The following is a 22,810-nucleotide window of genomic DNA, read 5'->3' as shown; positions in this document are numbered from 1 at the left end:
TATACAGTAACTGTAGTAGATGTTGTTTAATGGCATTTCAATGTTTTCTGCAACTTTGCATTATTATCAGCAAAATATCAGATTTCCAATGTTTATATTGATAACTTGAGTTTTTGTCTATCTTTTATTTATTGATCATGTTAAAGGTGTCTGCCTTTTAATAATCCTTCCAAAGGACCAACTTTGGATTTGTCGCTATTCACTATCTAATACTGTTCTTTTTTTTAATCAACACCACAGTTTATTTGCAAACATGTGTCAATCAAATTGATAATAATTTTATACATTTCATTGTATAATATTAACATGACACCAGCAAACAATCCACTCTACTCAGTTGCAGTTTGGGCACATTAAAATCCTGAGATACAAATATTTGAAGCACTTACATAAACACTGAACATAAAACATGAATGGCAGAGGAAACTGCAAACAGTAAGAAAGAGAAATTAACATGTCCCCTCCCCCCAATACAAATATAAAATCAGCTGGTTATGCATTTTTAAAGACTATATCCAGGAAATCAGATGAGCATACTTTTTTAAAAAGTGACATAATGTTGCATTTCTTTAGATAACACAAGAGAAAAATCATAGCACACTAACTTCCATGTATTCTTTTTTTGTCTTTATTTTTTAATGTTACATTAAAAAAATATGAGGTCCCCATAAAGCCCCCACCCCCCTCACCCCACTCCTCCCACATCAACAACCTCTTTCATCATTGTGGCACATTCATTGCATTTGATGAATACATTTTGGAGCACTGCTGCACCACTTGGATAGTCATTTACATTGTAGTTTACACTCATCCCCAGTCCACAACATGGGCCATGGCAGGACATACAATGTCCAGCATCTGTCCCTGAAGTAACATCCAGGACAACTCCAAGTCCTGAAAATGCCCCCACATCATATCTCTTCTTCCCTCTCCATATCTCAGCAGCTACCATGGTCACTTTCTCCATATCAGTGCTACCTTTTCTTCCATTACTAATTACAATAGTTCCAGAATAATCAGTAAACCCACTCTAATCCATACTCTATTCCTCCATCCTGTGGACCTCGGGATGTTTATGTCCACTCCACCTCTATATCAAGAGGGGGCTTAGATTCCACATGGACAGTGGATGCAATTCTCTTACTTAGAATTGTAGGCACTCTTGGCTGCCTGGTGTGGTGGCCAACCTTCTTCACCTCCCTGTTAGCTGGCTGGGGTAAGCCCAATAAACCAGAGGATAGGAATTGCAGGTCTGTTGAGACTCAGGGCCTGGCTATCACATGGACAGTCCAGAGATTCAGATCCCCTTAGCACACAACAAACCCCAGTGCCAACCACAAAGCTGGTAAAATAACAGGAGAGGCTTGTGAACAAAGATCACATCTGAGTTCTACTCCATCATGCTCAGGAACACAAACTCCAAAATAGGGTCAACTGACATGTAACTGAACTCCATCTGCTATGACCATAGAACCCCTGGGTCTCTGTAGCCTTCAGAAGAACCAATACCTGGGCTTGTATCTACTTTGGCTGTCTCTGGGACCCTGCTGAGTTATGCATAAGAGCGATCCCTCTGATGACCTCCTGACTCTTTTTTGTAGACTCATAGTCATATAAACTCATCTGTCCTTTCCATTTCCTCCTTTTATTCAAGGTCAAAAAGCAGTTTTAACACCTGATGTTACAAGTAGGCTGAGATATTCTGCTGATCTGAGTTGACCCTTTTATTCAAGGTCATTTTCTAGTTACATCATCAACAGGTACTTAGTAGTAATCCTTTGGAACCAGGGAGGCTCATCCCTGGGAGTCATGTGTCATGCTAGGGAAAAGGTACCCTGCAGCTCTAGGCCTAGTTATTATTTCAGGCACACAGACTCACAAGCATAGTCATTAGTATCAAGGGCTCATTGTTGGACCATCTTTCTTTATTGGTCTGTGTCATTGCACTTGGGGGATTGTTGCTGTTCCATTGGGGAATTGTGATAGAGCTCCCCTGGTTAGGAACTCAGCACTCCCTCAGTTGTCGTTTTTAACTGTAACCACTATGAAAATATCCAAACATTTTTATGCACCCTGTATACATTCCCTGGAGAACTCCCTTCAAATCATGTGCTCTCTATCAATAACATCCCACACCAGTATTCCTTCCCTGCCATAGTGGTGCCTCTCTGTGATCCAAAACTTCCTCAAAAATGAAACTTAATATATTGCCAGTTTCCATTAACAGGTGCAGAAGGCTTTAAATTTGAGGAAGTCCTATTTATCTGTCCTTATGCTACTTGTGCTTTTGGTGTGAAGTTCATGAAGATATTTCCTATTAAAGGTCCTGTAAATGCTTCCCTACATTGTTTTCCAAAGTCTTTTTGGTCTTGGCTCTTATATTTAGGTCTTTGATCCATCTTGAGTTGATTTTTGTATAAGGTGTGAGTTGGTAATCCTCTTTCATATTTTTACATATGGATATCCAGTTCTCCAGGCACCATTTGTCGAAGAGGCCATTCTCTCCCAGTTGAGTAGGTTTGGCATCCTTGTTGCCAATACCATGCTGTTTTCACTACTGTAGCTTTTGTAGTATGTTTTGAAGCCAGGTAGTGTGATTCCTCCAATTTCATTTTTCTTTTTCAATATGTCTTTGGCTCTTTGGGCCTCTTTCCTTTCCAAACAAATTTCATAGCTATTTTTTCTAGTTCATTAAAGAATGCTGTGTTGACTTTTCTTGGGATTGCATTAAATGTGTAGATCAGTTTTGATAGGATAGGCATCTTAATAATATTTAATCTTCCTATCCATGAACAGGGAATATTCTTCCATTTATTTAAATCTTCTTTGATTTCCTTGAATAATGTATGGGATTTTTACATCTTTAGTTAAATTTATTCCTAGGTACTTGTTTTTTTTTTTTTTATTTACTATTGTAAATGGTATTTGTTCATTATTGGTATACAGAAATGCTACTGATTTTTGCACATTGATCTTACAACCTGAAATTTTACTGAACTCATTTATGAGTTCTAGAAGCTTTCTTGTAGACTTCTCAGGGTTTTCTATGTATAGGATCTTGTCATCTGCAAATAAAGAAATTTTGACTTCTTTCTTTCCAATTTGGATGCCTTTTAATGTGTATTCTTCCTTTTCTTGGTTTCTAAAAGAATACATGCCATGATTTAAGCTTCAATAAGAGGGAGGTTGGGTGAGGGGTAAGACAGCATAAAGCCATAAAATCACTTCAAACATATGCAAAATTTTGGATACAAATTCCTTAATTAATCTTCTCTGTCAAATAACCAAGTTTATATTTTTAATTTACTTTTTCTTTGAATTGGTTCAACACTTAAGTTGTAAGAGATGCATCTTTACACAAGTTAATGTATAAAACAATGCCAGTTCATAAAGGAAAGCATGCACAGCAGCATTTCACATTTTGCTGACAGCTCATATAATTCAGTTTTTCTCTCCTTAAGAATATGAGTGCTTTTAACTGGAAATCTGATGATTGATCTTCCACATTCACCCAAGAAAACAGAGTTAACCACATAGGTTTCTAGTACTTTCCCTAAAATTCATTGTTATTTTCTGTTTTTCCTCTATTATCTCTCAAAGGAAATATAATAGCAAAGCTCTCCCATAGTTTAAGCTTTATATTCACTAGCAATTGTGTTCACTGCCAACAACTACAGATATACAATTCTTTATTAGTGGAAGTGTCATTTGAGTAAGTTTAGATTATACATGAATAAATAAAATAACTAAGCCAAACAAAGTACATGAAATGAAATAATAGTCCAGATCAAATGAAGTACTTTAGAACTTTCATTGAAATATTTTAAAATTTACACACAGGTGGAAATAAGGCATCAGATTAGGCAGATAATGCTCAGATATCTCTCAAAAACAATGAAGAAAGAGGCAAAAGCAAGCCAAAGGACTTACTTTTGGGGTAAGCATAACAGGGCTTTGCTTACAATTCCCATGAAAATGAAGGTCAGAGAGAAGAAGAAGCTCAAACAACAACCTGTGAGTTACTAAACATCCTGCTGCCAAGAAGAGCTCCTCTCCCCGACTCCTGTTATATTCTGCAGAGGTAAAACACCTGGTTTCAGCTAATTGAAAGGGGTGCAACCATCTTCCTCCCTGTCAGCTGTTACAAGGGAAAAGGGAGGGAGATTCACTGGTTTCTTAAGTTAATTTGACCAGCAGAATTGATTTGAATCTTGGTTCAGGTCAGATGAAAGCAAAGGAAAAGTAAGAGTGATATACCTTTATGGAAACGTGTACCAATGCGTACCATCTGCTGACTAGTCTGGAAATTTCATGGACAGAGACTGCTTTAGAAGTCTCTTTATCCCACCCCTGGGAGAAAGTCTGCACACCATTAGTGAGCCCCTGGCATGACTTTGATAACTTATACTGGGCCATTTTAAAGACAGGATAAGTTGAATCAAATATCAAAGAAAAGCTGTGAAAAAATAAAAACAATAGGCAAGAGAGAGAAATTGGCCATCAGAGAAATTCACCAACATATCAGATGCCTAAACATCAGCAAAAAATTACACACCATACTAGGAAACAGGAAAAGATGGCCCAGCCAAAGGAACAAACCTAATATCCTGCCTGAAGAGATTCAGGATTTAAGACAATCAATGATAACCACAAAATGCTCCTAAATCAATTTAAATATTTGAAAGAAAATATGACTAAAGAGATAAAGGATATTAAGAAGACACTGTGTGAAGATAAAAACAATTTGAAAGTTTGCAGAGAAAAGTAGCAGAACCTCTGGGAATGAAAGGCATGATGGATAAGATTAAAATACATTAGAAGCACATAAGAGCAGATTTGAATTGCTTGAACACAGAATTATTGATTTCAAAGATGGAACATCTGAACTGAAAAAACGAGAGCAGAAAGAAAAGAGAATGGAAAAAATGGATCAGCCTATCAGGGAATTGAATGACAATTCAAAATATAAAAATATGTGCATTATTGGTGCCCTAGTAAGAGAAGAAAATAAAAAAAGGGGCAGAAAGAGTATTTGAGGAAATAATGACTAAAAACTTTCCTACCCTTTTGATAGATATAAATTTCAATATCCTAGAAGGACAACTCACTGCAAACAGAATAAACACAAATAGACCTACTCTGAGACACCACCTATTCAGAATGGCAAATATCAGAGAGAAAGAGAAGACTTTGGTAGCAGGAAGTGAAAGGCAATGCATGATATACAAAGGAAACTTGATAAGAGTAAGTGCCTACCTCTTATCAGAAACCATGGAGGAGAGAAGGAAGTGGTATGATGAATTTAAATTATTGAAAGAGAAAAATTGCCCACCAAGAATTCTGTATCCAGCAAAGCTGTCCTTCAAAAAAAGGACAGTCCAAAATCTCTACAGCATATGAAAATCGATAGAATATGTTACTGAAAGACCAGAATTACAAGAGATACTAAAGGGAGTGCTGCAACATGAAAGGAAAAAAACAAGGGCAAGAGACTTGAAGAAGAGTGTAAAAATGAAGATTATTAGAAAAAGTAGTATAAAAAGTTAGGCAATAGTATGATATGAAAACAGAAAGCCAAAGGTCAAAATGGATGAAGTAAGCAATGCCTTGACAGTTATAACATTAAAAATTAATGGCCTGAACTACCCAAGTAAAAGACACAGACTGATAGAATAGATTAAAAAATTTAAGTAATATATATGTTGTATGCAAAGGACTTATGTAATATGTAAGGACACAACCAGGTTAAAAGTGAAAGGTTGGAATAAGATATTCTGTGCAAACAGGAACCCAAAAAAAGAGCTGGAGTAGAAATACTAATATTGGAAAAAAATAGATTTTAAATGCAAAATTGTTATAAGGGATGAAGAAGGTCATTATATATTAATAAAAGTGGCAATTCAACAAGAAGAAGTAACTGTACTGAATATTTATGCACCTAACCTCAGTTTCCAAGACACATGAGGCACACACGGGCATAGCTGAAGGGAGAAATAAATGTCTCTAAAATAATAGTTGGAGGCTTCAATACACCACTCTCAGTATGGGATAGAACATCTGGACAGAGACTAAATAAAGAAAACAGAGAGTCTGAGCACTATGATAAATGAACTAGATATAACAGACATCAATAGAACATTGCACATCAAACAGCAGGATATACATTCTTTTCAATTGCTTATGGATCCTTTTCCAAGATAGATCATATTTGGGTTACAAGACAAGTCTAAATAAATTTTAAAAGATTTCAATTGTTCAAAACACTTTCTCTGATCATAACAGAACAAATCTGAAAATAAAAAAGGGGGAAAAATGGAAAATTCATAACTATATGGAGATTAAACAATACACTCAAGCAATCAGTGAATCCAAGAAGAAATTGCAAGAAAATTCAGCAAATATCTTGAGACAAATGAAAATGAAAACACAGCATATCAAAACCTATGGGGCATCACAAAGGCAGTGCTGTAAAGGAAATTTATAGCCCTCAATTCATACATTAAAAAAGGAAGAAAGAGCTAAAATTGATGATCTAACTGCATCCCTGGAAGAACTAGAAAAAGAACAAACAAACTAATCCCAAACCAAGTCAAAGGAAAGAAATATAAGAGCATAAATATATGAAATCAAGAAAAAATAGAATCAACAAAACCAAAAGTTGGCTCTTTGACATCAATCAAATTGTCAATCCCTTAGCTAGACAGAAAAAAGAGAGAAAACACAAATAAATAAAATCAGAAATGAGAGAGGGACATTACAACCAACCCAATGAAATAAGATATGATAAGAGGCTACTATGAACAACTGTATGCCAAAAAACTAGAAAATGTAGACAAGATGGACAAATTACTAGACACACAAGAATAACCTATACCAACTTTATAAGAAATAGAAGACCTCAACAACCAATCACAGGTGAATAGATTGAAATAGTCATTAAAAACCTCTGAAAGATGAAAAGCCCAGGACAAGATGGCTTCACAGGTGAATTTTACCAATTGTTCAAAGATAAACTACTATTGGTCATGCTGCTCATGTTCCTCCAAAAAGCTGAACAGAAGATAATGCTACCAAACTTATTCTATGAAGCCAACATCACCCTAATACCAAAACCAGATAAAGATATTACCAAAAAAATTACATTCTAATATCTCTAATAAATATAGATGGAAAAATCCTTAACAAAATACTTGCAAACAGAATTCAAAAGTATGTTAAAATATTTATACACCACAATCAAGTGGGTTTTATCCCAAGTCTACAAGGGTGGTACAACACAGGAAAATCTATTAGTGTAATAAACCATGTTGATAAATTGAGGAAGAAAAAACACGTGATCTGTGATTGATGCACAGAATGCATTTGACAAAATACAGCATGCTTCATTAATAAAAACACTCCAAGAGAAAGGAATATAAAAAGCTTTCTCAATATGATAAAGTGCATACTTGAAAAAACTACAGCTAGCATTGTACTCAAAGGTGAAAGAAAGTTTTCCTGCTGAGACAGGAACAAGACAAGGATGCCCACTGTCACCATTATTTTTCAGTATTTGTCCTAGAAGTTCTAGCTAGAGCATTTAGGCTAGATAAATTTTAAAAAGGCACCCAAAAAGGAAAGGAGGAAGTAAAACTTTCACTATTTGCTGATGACATGATCTTATATCTAGAAAATCCTGAAAAACCACAACGAAGCTACTAGAATTAAAAGAGGAGTTCAGCAAAGTGATGGGATACATGGTTAATACATAAAAATCAAAAGCACTTCTGTACACTACTGATGTGCAATCTGAGGATGAAATCAGAAAAAAAAACTCCATTTATAATATTGACTAAAACAATCAAATATTTAGGAGTAAAATTAAGCAAGGACATAAAGGACTGTATACAGAAAGCTAAAAATATTGCTAAAAGAAACTGCAGAAAACTTAATTCATTCCTTGTACATCGATTGGAAGACTAAATATCATTAAAAAGTCAATTCTACTCAAACTGATTTACAGATTCAATTCAATCCAATAAAAATTCCAATGGCCTTTTTTTGTAGATTTCAAAAAGCCAATAATCTAATTTATTTTGAAGAGTAACGGGCCCCGAATAGCCAAAAATATCTTAACAAAGAAAAACCATAATACCCCTAAAAGAAAATACAGGAAACAACTTCAAGCACTTATGTAGGTGGTAGTTTCTTAAAACTTATGCACAAATGGGACCTTCTCAAAAATCAGCACTTTTGTACCTCACAGGACTTTGTCAAAAGTGTGAAAAGGCAGTCACCTTAATGGGAGAAAATATTTGGCAATCACAAATCTGATAAGGGTTTAATATCCATGATATATAAAGAGATCATAAACTCAAAAATAAAAAGACACAATATCTGATTAAAAAATGGGCAAAAGTTTTAAAACGACAACTGTTCAAAGAAGAAATATAAATGGCAAAGAAACATATGAAAAATTGTCCAACATCACTAGCAATTTGAGAAGTGCATAACAAAGATACAATGTGATATCGTATCACACTTATTAGAGTGGCCGTTATTAAAATTCAGAAAACTGGGAAGCGGATGTGGCTGAAGTGATAGGACCTCCACCAACCACCTGGGGGGACTTGAGTTCGATTCCTAGGGCGAAAAAGAAGTAGAGAATGCCTGCCTGTGTGGTGAGCCAGTGACCACATGACAAGCTAAGTGCCCACACAGTGAGCTGACTACCCGTGTGAGTGCCTGTGTGTTGAGATGAGTGCCTACATGTTGAGCCAAGTACCCATGTGTATGCCTGCACAGCAAGCTCACTACCTGTGTGGCAGTCTGAGTGCCTTCATGGAGAACTGAGTGCCTGCATGGTGAGCGGAGTACCCACCATGTGGCAAGCTGAGTGCCCGTACAAGTGCCTGTGGAGTGAGCCAGTGCCCAGGTGGCAAGCTGAGTGCCCACACAGTGAGCCAAGTGCCTGAGCAGTGAGCCAGTGCCTGCGCAAGTGAGTCATGCAGCAAGATGATGACACCACAAAAAAGAGATGAAGGGGAGAGTCAAAGTGAGGCATAGCAGAGACCAGGAACTGAGATGGAGCAATCGAATGGAACCTCTCTCCACATTAGAGGTCCCCAGGATCAAATCCTGCTGAATCCTAGAGGAGAAAGATGAGAAGAGAAGCCAAAAAAAGAAATAGATACAGAAGATCGCACAGTAAATAGGCACAGACAGCAAAAATAGCAGGACGGGGGAGAGGGTGAAGAAAAATTATTTATGAAAAATTCAGGAAACTGAATGTCAGAGAGGATGTGGAGAGATAGGAATGCTTATTCACTGTTGGTGGGAATGTAGCATGATACAGCCATGGTGGATGACAGTTTAGCAGTTCCTAGGGAAGTTAAATATAGATTTGCTGTGGGATCCTGCAATACCTTTGCTAGGTATATATCCAGAAGTACTGAGAGCAGTGACACGAATCTGCACACTGATGTTCAAAGCAGCATTAATTCACAATAGCCAAAAGTTGAAACAGCACAGATGTCCATCAAGTGAAGAATGGATAAACAAATTGTGGAGTACACACATGACGGAATATTATGCAATAGTAAGAGGAAATACGTTGTGAATCACATGAAAGCATGGATAAACCTGGAGGACATGTCAAGTAAGGCAAGACAGGTACAAAAGAACAAATACTGTATGACTGCCCTATTAGAACTAAATATACCTTGTGAAATAGAAACATATTATGTGAAATATGAATACAGGTAGAAATGCAAATATAAGACTGTTTTTCTGTGAAGCTGAACAAATGTAAGTTAATACTGCATAATTTTAATATCAGACAAAAAAACACATTATATTAGAAGGATACGAGGCACAGAGTACTATATATTGTATAATTCTATTTACATAAAATGTAAATATAAATAAATTTATAAACATGAAAGGAGGTTAGAGGTTATATAGATATGAGGAAGGAATGCTATGGGGTGTGGAGTCTTTCATTTTGGAGTAATGAAATTGTTCTAAAAATTTTGAGATGTGAATGTACAACACTATGACTATACTAAAAGCCATTGATTATGTGCACCTTGGTTTGAGTAGCCAGAAACAGCATCTATGTACAGTGGGGGAAGCATACAGAGATTGAGAAGTGAGGAATTTTCTTTGTCTGTTTTTAGTTTATTATTATTGAAATAATGAAAATACTCTAATAATGATTGAAGTGATGAATACACAACTATGTGATTATACCAAATACCATTGATTGTATACTTTGGATGAATAGTGTGCTTTATTAATAAAATTGATTTGTTTAAAAATAGTCACATTCATATCTCATTTACAATATCAACTATTGCAAAAATAAGTGAATGATTCACAGCCATATTATTTTTAATCAGTTTTATAGATATAGATTCATAAAACATTCAATCCATCCAAAATGTGCAATCCATGGTATTTTTAATAATCATAGTTGTGCATTCATCACTTCAATCATTATTAGAGCATTTTCATTAATCTAATAATAATAAACAAACAAAAATATTATACTTAATAATGATATGTCAGTCTCTATGCTTCTGCTTTACATAGCTCTATGCTGTTTCTGCCTCTCTAATTTATTCGTTTTTATATTTTGTACTGATGGAGTCAAAGAATATGTAGTGCCTTTTGTCTAGTTTATTTCACTTAGTATATTTTCTTTTTTTTAACCCTTAATGGAAGATTATTAATATATTCCTACTCACTAAGTCAAAGATTCATAGCCATATAAACTATTTTCATATTAGGATTATTTTCCTTTTATAGAAAATCACTTACATACATGTTTTCTACCTCATAAGACTAAGTAAAAAAGTAAGTGTTACTGCATTTACCCCAAACACAATACTGACTTTGCCACATGTATCCTAGTCCAAAATACACATTTCTCCAGATAGACCACATATTAAATGCTTGGTTATTTTAATAGTTTTAAGAAGGGCATATATTTCCAGAAGCAAGGTAAAAACAAAAATAATTCTATAAATTAAAAAATGTATCAGCAAAACGTTTAGGTTATAACATTAACAACTTTTCTAATGCTTTAAAAGTTTTCAATACATATTGTTTAACCAGTCAATTTGGTTTTAAACTAATAACTGATGACCCTTTAGAGGAACTAAACTAAATTAAAACACTGTACAACCTTCCTAAGGAAGTTAGTTAGAAAAATCTAAATATTGATTCCAATTATTCTAATTAAGATATGAGACACTAAAAGAATCAATGACCAAGAAATGTTTTGAAATTATTCAATTTTTCTTTATTACTCTCCTCCGAAACTCTTCATATCTAAGATCCAGAGTGCTTAAGAATATGTCCTCAAAGTAGGCTTATCACGAGAGTGTTTTGATCGGAAAATGTAGCCTTTATGTTTCTAAGATGTAATTCTAACCTAAAATCACATTCCTTGGTATGAAAAAATGTAATTCAATTTCAAAACAATTCATTGGTGCAGCTATTAAACAAAAAATAAAATCAGGGTGAAAACACACAACAGCAAGACACTAGAGTGGGAAAAAATTCTATTTTTCCATAAAGACCCTATTTTCATAGGGTCTATAAAGCCCAAAGTGAGTGATAACCTAATTCCACATAAAAACATTGTTTAAAAGTAGAATGTTCCAAAGCTTCTTATGCAATAGCAATGAATCTTTATAGTCTGACTTAAGACTTTATAAATCAAGGTTAGGTTATATATAACTGATGATTTACATATCTCTCACAACATTCAACTGATATACATAATTTACAGATACCCACAGAAATACTTACTTCCCCATTATATCATCCTTCAATACTGGATGTTTATTGCTTTATATTTATGCTACCTTCAGTATCAAGAAGCCATTTTAGAGGAAAAACTCCACCTTTTCCTATGATCCTGTAAAGTGTAGGTAGCAAAATATAAAATTAACAAGATTTATGTTTGGTAAACTAACATATGAAATTGCTGTTTCAATTCATAGCAGTTGTATATAAACATAAGAGTTATAATAAAGTCTATAAAGTATATCTTTAGATTTATAAAAGAAATGCAGATTGTCTTCTGGTAAAAAATTTATCGTTGGCTACTAAAAAGTTCTTTGTTGCATTAGGACATTCAATAATGAACAACATTTTTTAAAACATTAACATGTTCCCCAAACTTTTAACATTTATGCATGAAATTGCATTGCACTATCAGGATGCTTTCTAGAAGCTGGCACTGTAAAACTAACACTAAGAAAGCAAAAGGCAGAATGTGTGAGCAATAAATGATGTAACCAAATTTATTGCAAATGGAGATTAGCAATAAAAAGCGAGGAAAGTGACTTTCCAGTTCGTTCTGATAAAATGTCATCTGTAAATATTAAGTTATTTGAAGGACGTGGAACTCTCATATCATCATAAAAAATTGTCAAAGCAAACTGGAAAAACTGGCTACTGTTGAATGTCTAAAGTCAAAGCACCTTCCTGGAATGAGTATTAATTTTAAATCATTTTTTCCTTTCCTTATTTTTATTATATACTTATCTCATTATAGTTTGGATTTACTTTGTTTTTATTTACCTAAATCGTGACACTTAGGATACTTATAACATTAGTTAACACATTTCCTTATTTTTTTAAAGGTTTATTTCATTTATTTCCCCCATTGTTTGTGCTTGCTGTCTGCTTTCTATGTCTGATCATTTTCTTTTCAGAAGGCACTGGGAACTAAACCTGGGAACTCCCATGTTGGAGTGAGGCACCCAATTGCTTGAACCATCTCCGCTCCCTGCTTTTGTGTCTTTCATTGTGTTTCCTCACTGTATCTCCTTGTTGCATCATCTCATTGCGTCATTTTGTTGTGTCAGCTTAACATGCCAGCCAGTCACACCAGCTTGCTGTCTTGCTCATCCTCTTTAGGAGGCACATGTAAACAAACCTGGGACCTTCCATGTGGTGGGTGGGTACCCAACTGCTTGAGGCACTTCTGCTTCCTTAATTTTTAATCTTAGTGGTGATAAACCTATAGTCCCATTGATTTTTAAATGATACCAAGGAAAATTATGAATTTATCAAATCTACTAAATTCAAAAATTTAAATAGAATTGAAGATACACAGTAACAAAGTACAAAAAAAAATGAGAAAAGCAATGGATAATCTTATTGGCCCTACTTCTTTCAAAAAGATAGAATTTTTGTCTTAAATCTTCCCTACATGAAACCTAATATCCAAAGTGCTAAAATAGTGTGTTATATTAAATATTAATGAAGAAATAAAACTAATTATATACAAATTCTTCCAGATCTAATTCTATAAGACCACCATTTCTCTCATGATTATAAGATATAACAGCTTATAGATATTGCTTCAGATCTTCTACATAGATGATCATATTATCTGCAAATACAAAGTTACTTCTTCTTATCAAATATAGGTGCCTTTTTTGTATTAGTGAATTTAGCATGGTTTCAGGATAAGTTCAATATACAAAAATCACTTTTAATTTTGTACTAATTATGAAAATCAGTCATTGAATTTTCAGAATACCACTTTTAAATTCCTAGGACTACACTACCATAACAGAACCACATACGAGGTTGCTCAAAGGAGCAGAAATTCGTTGTCTAACATTGTAGAGACTAGAAGTCAAAAACAATTAGTCACTGGGGACATGCTCCCTCAGAAATCTGTAGTGAGAATACTTTGATGAGTCCTCTAGCTTCTGTTGGATCCTGGAAATCTTTGGTGAACTTTGGGGTGTACATGCATCATCCCAATCTCTGCCTCCATTTTCACATAGCATTCTTCCCTAATTCAGAGTCTGTGTTCAAATTTCCCACTTATAAGAAGGTCACATTGTATGACAGCCTGGTCTGAATCAGTTCACCTCATCTTAACTAATTATATCTTCAAAGACCCTATTTCCAAAAAAAAAAAGATCACTTACACTGGAAAAGGGAAGAGTTGAACATAATTTGAGAACAATATTCAGCCAAAATAGCCATTTAAAATAATATCAAAATAGTAAATGCTTGTGGATAATTGTGACATATAATGTTGCAAGACATGGGCATTGCCAACTGTAATTATATTGAGAGAAAGGAAAAACCTTAAGAAATATTTTAGTAATGGTTGGATGCCTCAACATTATTAAGATTTCAATTCACCCTAAATTATTCTCTGTGTCAATGCAATCCCAAACGATTTCTAACATGGGAAAAATTATAGATTTAGTAACTTACTTTAAAATTTGAATGTAAATAAAATGGATCTAGGTAAGCTCCCAGACTTCCTAAAAAGAACAAATGCAGAGAACTTACACTATATGGCATCAAGGTATATTATAAAAGTACAGTGATCAAAACAAAGTATAATGTTCTCATAAATATAGACGCACTCAAAGACACAGACCAGAAAGTATAGTAGTAGACCTGAACATGTGTGAACAACTAAATCTCAGCAAAGTTCTCTTGGCAATTCAATGGAGCAAGGATAGTCCTTTTATTGAATAGTGATGGAACGCTTGGATATCCATATGTACAGTAAAAATAAACCTCGAGTTATATCTTACACATTATAAAAAATTATTTCAAAGTGAATTTTAGAACAATATATCAGTGTATAAGTACAAAGTGTTTAGAATAATGAAATAATTTTTTCTGACCTTGGATTATACAAAAAGTCTTTAAAGATGATTCTGAAAACATTCTTTTTTAATATTATATTATGAAGTATTTATAATTTAAACTAATAGATAGATTGTACCTCATCAAAATTAAAATTTTACAACAAAACAAGTTGCAATGACTAGACATATATTCAGGATTGAATTGGTAATGCTCCACATTGCAAATAAGGATCCTGCCTCCAAGGAGTATCCAGATGTGTGTTTCTATGGAGGGAGCATAGTGCAACAAGCTACTTCCTTCTGTGTATTAATACAGATGAGCTTGAGGGAAATGTGGCCAGCCACAGACATCGGGGTGAAATTAAGAATTAAACACTGAATTCTTAGAACCCTCATTCCTAAGTGACAGAATCCTCATTAACTCAGGTTTCCTTAACTTTTAAAGCCTGGAAGCAAGAAGTGAACTTAGAATTAACCACTTCTTTCACTTAAATAATTTCACAGAGTACTGATTGGCTGCTTGCTAATTATTTGAGCTGGTTTTTAACTTCTAGAAATGTCAGTGTCTAATGGGAATAATAAAGTTTATAATACTTAATATATAATATGCATTGTTGTGAGGGTAATTGGTATGATGAAATAAAATTGCTCAATATTCTCTCCATTTAGTTATTTTAATTATTTTTTCTAAGAAAGTTTATGTGACCCAGATTGTTACTGTAAAACATTGATTTCCTGAAGTTTTAAATGTCTGAGTAAAATTTTAATAAATGGATTTATGAATGGAAGAGAGGGAAAGGCTAACTGAGCTTCATCATGTACATTTGATTATCTTCTCACTTAATGATATATCTTTTCAGATCTTTGGTGCATATGGGAAAATATTTACTCTTTTTTCTTTTCTTTTCTATTGTCCCCCATTCCTCAATCATCTATTCCAGCAATGTTAGTCTAATCCCTGGCAACAAATAACCTTATCCTATCCTCAGTCATGATCTTGCAGATCACTGATTTTATTGATCTATCTCCTTCTACTCATCTATGTTATTCTTGATCATGATCAATATTTGGACTCCATTGCCTATCTTTGGTGCTCTTTGTTTTTCCTCATCTCAGATTTTCCTGGCAGATAACCTAATGACATTCTAGGCTACATCATATTTCCTCCTATTCTTCAGACAGTGATAAGCACAGAGCCATCAGATTTTCCTGAACTACCTGCCTGATGATAACGTTTCGGGACCTCCAGAGAAACTACCTGAGCCAGGCCAAGTCAAAGTTGTAAAGTAAATGCCCAGGGTCACAAGAGAATTACCATGGACAGTGATCTAGGAACATTTGGCTAGGATATGATTAGTTTTCCTCAGGGTATACCCTTTCTAAGAGCTTCCAAATCTATTAATTTTTGCATTGTCACATAAGTTCAGGTTCTGTTCTTCCAATTAAATTTTCTTCAGGCATAAGCATAAAACAGATGACTCCTAGGACTACAATACTTGTGATAGGTTTGGCAGGAATTTCAAAATCTTTTCTGATTATTTTTATTTGGAGCTAATGGGCAGATGTTAAATCTGCATTTAAAACTTCCAACTTGTTTTCCGTAGAATAAAGATTCACTTTTCTTTGCATCCCTGATGGGTTTACGGGATATATAGAGTTCACTCCATCTGAAAATCTGTAGAAAATTATAACATATATTGATATACAAATATTTTGAAAATTGACATATGTATACTTAAATTAGTGATTTATGTTTCTCTACATTTTCTTCAATTCACATATTGGAGAAGAATTACCAGAGTGAGTATGCCAAGGGGAATTCATGCTGTTGCAACTTAAAACTAATGTGAAGTCAATGCAGGATTCATGGACAGTGAATTACACATGCCACCATGATTTGGAGAAAGCCCCACTAACCATATTTTAGCATGGTTATATTCTATTTACACTTATTCCATCTAACTTCGTTTTCTTGAAGCATATGATAAATTGATTAATATAAAATGGTTTAGGATACTATAGTTTTAATTGCATAGTATTTACTAAAGGAATTCTAATTGAAAAGATAAGAGTTAAAGCAATAAAATTTTAATTGTTGGCAGTGAATTTTGTTGAGTCCCATTCTGGTGCTTATGTGTTTTCTTCCATTTCCCTACCAAAAAATAGCCCCTTTGATATTTAACAACAAAGAATTTACTACCTTTCAAACAACCTGCCATCCTAAGCAACAACAAAAAAGATTCATCTGTGTCATCTAAGGTAAGTTTATAACATGGTACATTCAGATAACTGTAGAAGAAAATTTGCGTATAGGGTGGAAACTTGAAGAGCATCTATTACATGCACACACAAAAGGGCAAACAATCTATGAGAGATATAAATTAATCCTTTCATTATATTTTCTCATGAAAGAAAAAATCAGGCTAAGGATTACTGTTAAGAACAACCCTAAATAGGCAGCCTAGCATCAGAATAACTTTTTTCCCATTAATTATAAAAATTGAAGTGTAGTCGGTCACCCGCTTTAAATCTTTGCTGTGTTCAGGTTTTTGTTTATTTTTTTGTTTAATTTGGTTTACATGCATGCATAACAATTTCAGTATTTGCTAAACTCTTTGCTCAAAGAAAAAAGAAACAGGAAAATAACCAGTGTGGCATGAACCATGTATGAAAAGTGTATATCATATTAAATCTTGTACTTTTGATTATATTTCTCAATTATGTAACAAATTTTCAATTGTATTGATGAGGAAAATGAGATTTAAAGATATTAAGAAATAAGCTCAATATTCAGAACTGGTCAGTTTCTTTTACACTCCTCACCATTTCTACCTCTATCTTTGTTGCCACTAAATAAACTATATAAACAGTGTTTGGCTAATAATTCCTTCCTCCATCATGTATGCCTGAAAAACTTTCATAGGAGCTTTCCTTACTATTTCTATGGTCAAAAAATTTTATTTCTTTTAATGACAATATTCCTTCTCAGGAGAATATACTCAAGTTTCCCTTTACCTCTATAAATAGCAGTGATCATAATGGCACCTTCCCTCAGAATGCTAGATGGATTTTTAGGGCTGTTATTGATTAAACACCTATCACGATCTAGAGAATAAGTTAAAATATTTATCTAAAGAATGTATATTTAGGTAAAATTGAAGAACAATTATTTCAAAATGGTTTAGAATCAGAATTCTGGACCACATACTTTTTTTTAGCTATAAGATATAGGTTTACATAAATATTGAGGAAGACTTGGTGATCTAGTAACTCATCAAATTTCATAAACTTTCTACTGAATTGAGAACTTATGGCCATTCTTACAACTGCACTAGAAACCCTTCCCCCATCCTGCCCTGCTCTCACAAATGAGATGCAGCACCAATTTCAGTAAGAATTGGGATATCTGACTTCTAATATCTGTAGTGGATAAGTTACTGATTCTGAAAAACTACTGAGATCTCATGATCTGACTCAAATTTATTGGGAATCATGGACTTAGATTATTAGGTGATATTGTGATGAAGTAGTTCACCAACCAACTCATAAAGCAATTATATTTAAATCAAGGTATTTAATGTAAATAAATGTAAGTAAAAGTTAACATTACACCATCTTACAAAGAATCAATATCAGCTGTAAAAGGGAAAGGATAGGTCAATGAACTATCCTTTAATAATTCTATATTACTTAGTAACAATTAACTGCTAAACATAATTTGCCTGTTACTTATTTTCTGTTTGTTAAACGAAGTTGGATAGTAAGGCTTAAAACCTTACTGAAGACCTTAGAGAAATACAATGAGACTTTCTCAGTGATGAAATTATAATTAAATAGTTTAAATTTCTCATAGAAGGGACCATTTTAAAAATGTCTTACCTGTTACCAACATTTTTTATTTCCATTTTTATTCAAAGTTTCTAAATATCAAAAAAGTCAAGATTCTTACACCAAGTAGCTCAACTATCCTTGAAAAGAAATTCAGGTGTGTACAACAATCATTTTCCCCTTTCCGTGTTGCTGTTTTATACAATAGTGTGAGCAATAAAAAACTGAATGGCATGTACTTGGTTGGAAAATGTCACTTGTTTACAAAACAGACAGGAATGTTTCTACCTCAAATCTGCAAGTCTTTACAGTAGCTAGTGCTTTTCTGTTTTTTATTTAGGAATTACATGGCACTGAAAAATTTAGCTACCTAATATTATCTAACTACCACACAAAGCACAAATGACAGTCCCAACACTGCAAACTTTGGAGGGTTGTGATAGTAGACATTATCTCTAGTAGATTCAACTATTTGGCTTGAAGATGTTGGCATTTTCTCTTAAGAGAAATAAATTTCCTTAGGGTCCTTCCTCTAATTTTACTAGACTGGGTTCCAGAAGAACCCTCCATGAATTTAAAGTGTGACAACTGTAAAGTATTCTGTTGCGTTATACAAATAGAAGATCTAGGAAATTTGTTAGACTAAAGACAGTTGTTTGTTAAGTGGCACTGAGGAAAATTCTGCCTCCAGTGTACTACTTAGTCCAAATGTTTCTGATGAAATTATACAACAATATTTACTGGTTAACTTTTTAAGAAAGGGTAGATATCAATACTGTACATATTTTACATATCTAAACGCAGTTTAAAAGTTTATAAAATAAGATAATTCATTATTACCTAATAGAATATCATATACAAGAGAAATCTCTCAAAGTAATTGTGACAGCATTTCATTTTAAGTGGAAGAAGTCTTATATATAAAACAATACAGTCCCTCTGTTGTGTTACATGTATAATTTAAAGAAATTTAGGAGATTACTGGGAAACCAAGTCCTTTGAATACTACTATGTAAGCTACCTGATACAACCATTTCCTCTATAACTTAAGAGTAATTTGACACAAAGTGTCACTACAGAATTGTTGATTTTCAGGGAGGTATTGTTAGCAAAATGAATTGAGTAAATACATTTTATCTTGAAAACTACATTCATGGAATTCTTTTATAGATTGCCAATAGGTACTAGTTATCATATAACTAACATGGGGCACAGTAACACATCTGGAACTAAGAATTATTTTGTCTTGTCCTTGCCTTATACTCCCTTAAAATCAAGAATCACATCAAAAACACATAGGTACCTTTTCAGAATCTCCTGCATTTCTCCCACTAAGTCAGAAATGAGATGAGAGAAAAAAGCTTTAAGATGTAGGATGGGGAAGACTAAAAGATCATTCTATATGTAGACTTAATTTAAGCCTTTTGTAAATATTGTAACTGGTGAGCATAAATTAGAAAATAGAGCTTTTTTCACAAATTAACCTTTAAAAAATATAATTTCTGCTAAAAAAGAGAGTGCTGTTACACTTAAAGGTACCATGTTTTATAAATGAGATCTTGTGCCATAAAGGTAGCTGAACTAAATATAAACCTTATTTCACAAATTAATACTGTCAACAAAAAGTGTAGTAGATAATAACCAATGACTTAATTTCATTCTAAATTATGTAGTATGATCAAATATGATTACCCAGAATTATATATATATATATATATATAGTATATATATATAGTGTATATATATATAGTACAGAGGTTACCCATTCTGTTTTTTTTTAAAGTAAATCTTTAAAATTCCAAAATTGGCACAGTCTATCAGAACTAGCTTTTAAAAAAAGAAATAAATTTTATTGATCATATTTATGAACACTCAATTTTGTGATTATACCAAATATCATGGATTGTATACTTCGAATGAATTGTATGTCTGTCACCTATTTGATGTCTAAAATCAGTCTAAAGAAACTGAGCTGGAATTTGTAACTCAAGGGATGTGATGATAACTAAAGAAACTTGCTACAAAAATAGTCTATTTTTTTAATGGCACCCAGGGGGTCCAGATATGGCTGACACATTGAATCCAGACTAAGATAGAAGATGTGCTATAGTTTCACAGCCTCATAAGATGCTAAATAATTCCTCATCCCTGCATAAAATAGTTCATGGGGTTCTCTTTATTCTGCAATCTCTTTTTACCAATGTAAATAGTGTCTCAAAATTGAACAAAACATGAATATTTCATCACATTCTTAATGCAGTAAATAACCACTTAAGTGCAAACTGACCACACAACTTGTCTTACAGTTACATTTTACCATCTTTTTATTGACTCTTGTTTTTGTGGACTAGATTATATACAATATTTCTAGCAAAAACCATGAACTACAGACAACTCAAACATACTTGGGTAATTCACCACTTATATATTTCCTTTACCTATTGACATCACAATTTTATTGACAGCACATTTTATAAAAACTATTCTACCATATGAAATACAAATAAGAGAAATGAATGGGACTGCACATTATTTTTCAAAATAGCAGCTGATAATAACATTTTTAAAAATTTAATGCATACTTTCAACCATTCTTTTTCATTTAATATAACTGATGCACCATTGGTTAGTATATTCAACTGGCAATGTTTGGTGCGAAGGCAAGCACAATAAGCTCTGCCAAATTAAATTTTCCAATTCAAGCTGGAGTTTGTTAAGCATAAGCATTTCCTGAGTATACAGTTGCAGAAAATTAAAGGAGGTAGTCTATTTATGTTGAAAGAAAGAAATTTGACTCAATGGCTAATACAATACATTAAAAATAAGCAAAATAAATTTAACAAAGGAAATGAAACTTTTGTTATCTAAAAAACAACAAAAATAAAATGTTTTATGATCAAACTACTATAAAATATTATTTAATCTTCACTGGTGAAATTAAATACTATATATATTTATTTTCATAAAATTATTTCACAAATATATTTATAAAAGAAGATACAATAAAGAATAACAAGTAATGTAATTCAATTAATAAACAATAATATCAATATCCGGTGCATGCCAAGCAACGGATTGATAAATTTTATATTTTTGTGATCATACTGATATATTCTTTATACAAATTCATTTCTTTTTCTTTTCAGGGTCTTAATTTGTTTCTGAATTTTATACACATACTGAAATATATGGAAAGCCACAACATATCAGACTTCATTCTTTTGGGGCTTTCTTATGACCAGCACATACGAATGTTTTGCTTAGTGCTCTTCCTGTTCAGTTATGTTTCCATCTTGGTAGGGAACCTTGCAATCCTTGTCTCCATTAGTTGCAGCTCCCTTTATTATCAACCCATTTACTATTTCCTGAGCCATTTATCCTGTATGGACATCTGCTACACCTCTAGTGTTACACCTAAACTGATCGGTGATTGTTAGTGGGGCAAAAACCATCTCCTATGAAAATTTCATGCTGCAGGTCTTGACCATACACATCATTGGTGGTGTTGAGATCTTCATTATTGTTGCCATGGCCTTCGATCACTATGTTGCCATCTGCAAACCTCTGCACTGGGTCATTATCATAAACAGGACAAGATGCAACCTTCTAATCCTAGCTGCTTGGGCTGGTGGAACTCTCCATTCCTTTCCTCAATTGTATCTGATACTCCAGTTGCCCTTTTGTGGTCCTAATGAAATTGATCACTATTTTTGTGCTATCTTCTCATTGCTGAAAATTGCCTGTACTGATACCTACATCACAGGTGTCCTTGTGGTTGCCAATTCAGATATGGGTGCCTTAGTAACCTTTGTTGTCTTATGTGTTTCATATGTTATTATATTATACACTTTAAGAAATCATTCAGCTGAGGAAAGATGCAAAGCCCTGTCCAACTGTGGATCTCATATTTCAGTGGTTGTCTTATTCTTTGGGCCTTCAATCTCTGTCTACCTTAGACCACCAACCACTTTCCTTGAAGATAAAATATCTGCAATATTTTTTACCATCATGGCTCCTATGTTCAATCCCTTAATGTATACTTTGAGAAATACAGAGATGAAAAATATCATGAGAAAGGTTTGGTGCCAAATGTTATTTTTGAAGGAAGTATGCGATTAATGTGCAATTGAAAAGCTACATACTGCCTTATCAATTAATACTCATATTGCAACTCTGTATGCTATGGGAGAGGATAATAGGATATACAGGTTAGCTAATCAATTACTAATTTTATCATGCAAAATGTTTTGGTCACATAATTTGTTTTGTGGGGTATTGAATAGAGTAGGTAGAAATGTTGTGAAAAAAGTCTTGGCCAAAGTTATGAAAGAAATGATTTCTTAGTGAATTTTATTGAAAAA

The 22,810-nt window shown here is 33.4% G+C and overlaps 1 protein-coding gene across 1 annotated transcript; it reads left to right on the top strand.

The window, feature by feature from the left end:
• The first annotated feature begins 21,637 nt into the window (after positions 1-21,637).
• LOC105745249 (olfactory receptor 4P4-like) lies at positions 21,638-22,568 on the top strand. Its single transcript, XM_012521769.2, is given in 2 exon segments — positions 21,638-21,879; positions 21,881-22,568. Coding segments are annotated over 2 exon segments (930 nt in total).
• Positions 22,569-22,810: the final 242 nt, after the last annotated feature.

Source organism: Dasypus novemcinctus, chromosome 10 (assembly GCF_030445035.2).
Source record: "Dasypus novemcinctus isolate mDasNov1 chromosome 10, mDasNov1.1.hap2, whole genome shotgun sequence".
NCBI lineage: Eukaryota > Metazoa > Chordata > Mammalia > Cingulata > Dasypodidae > Dasypus > Dasypus novemcinctus.
The sequence above is the reverse complement of the archived record's forward strand: the minus strand, read 5'-3'. Positions and strand labels throughout refer to the sequence as shown.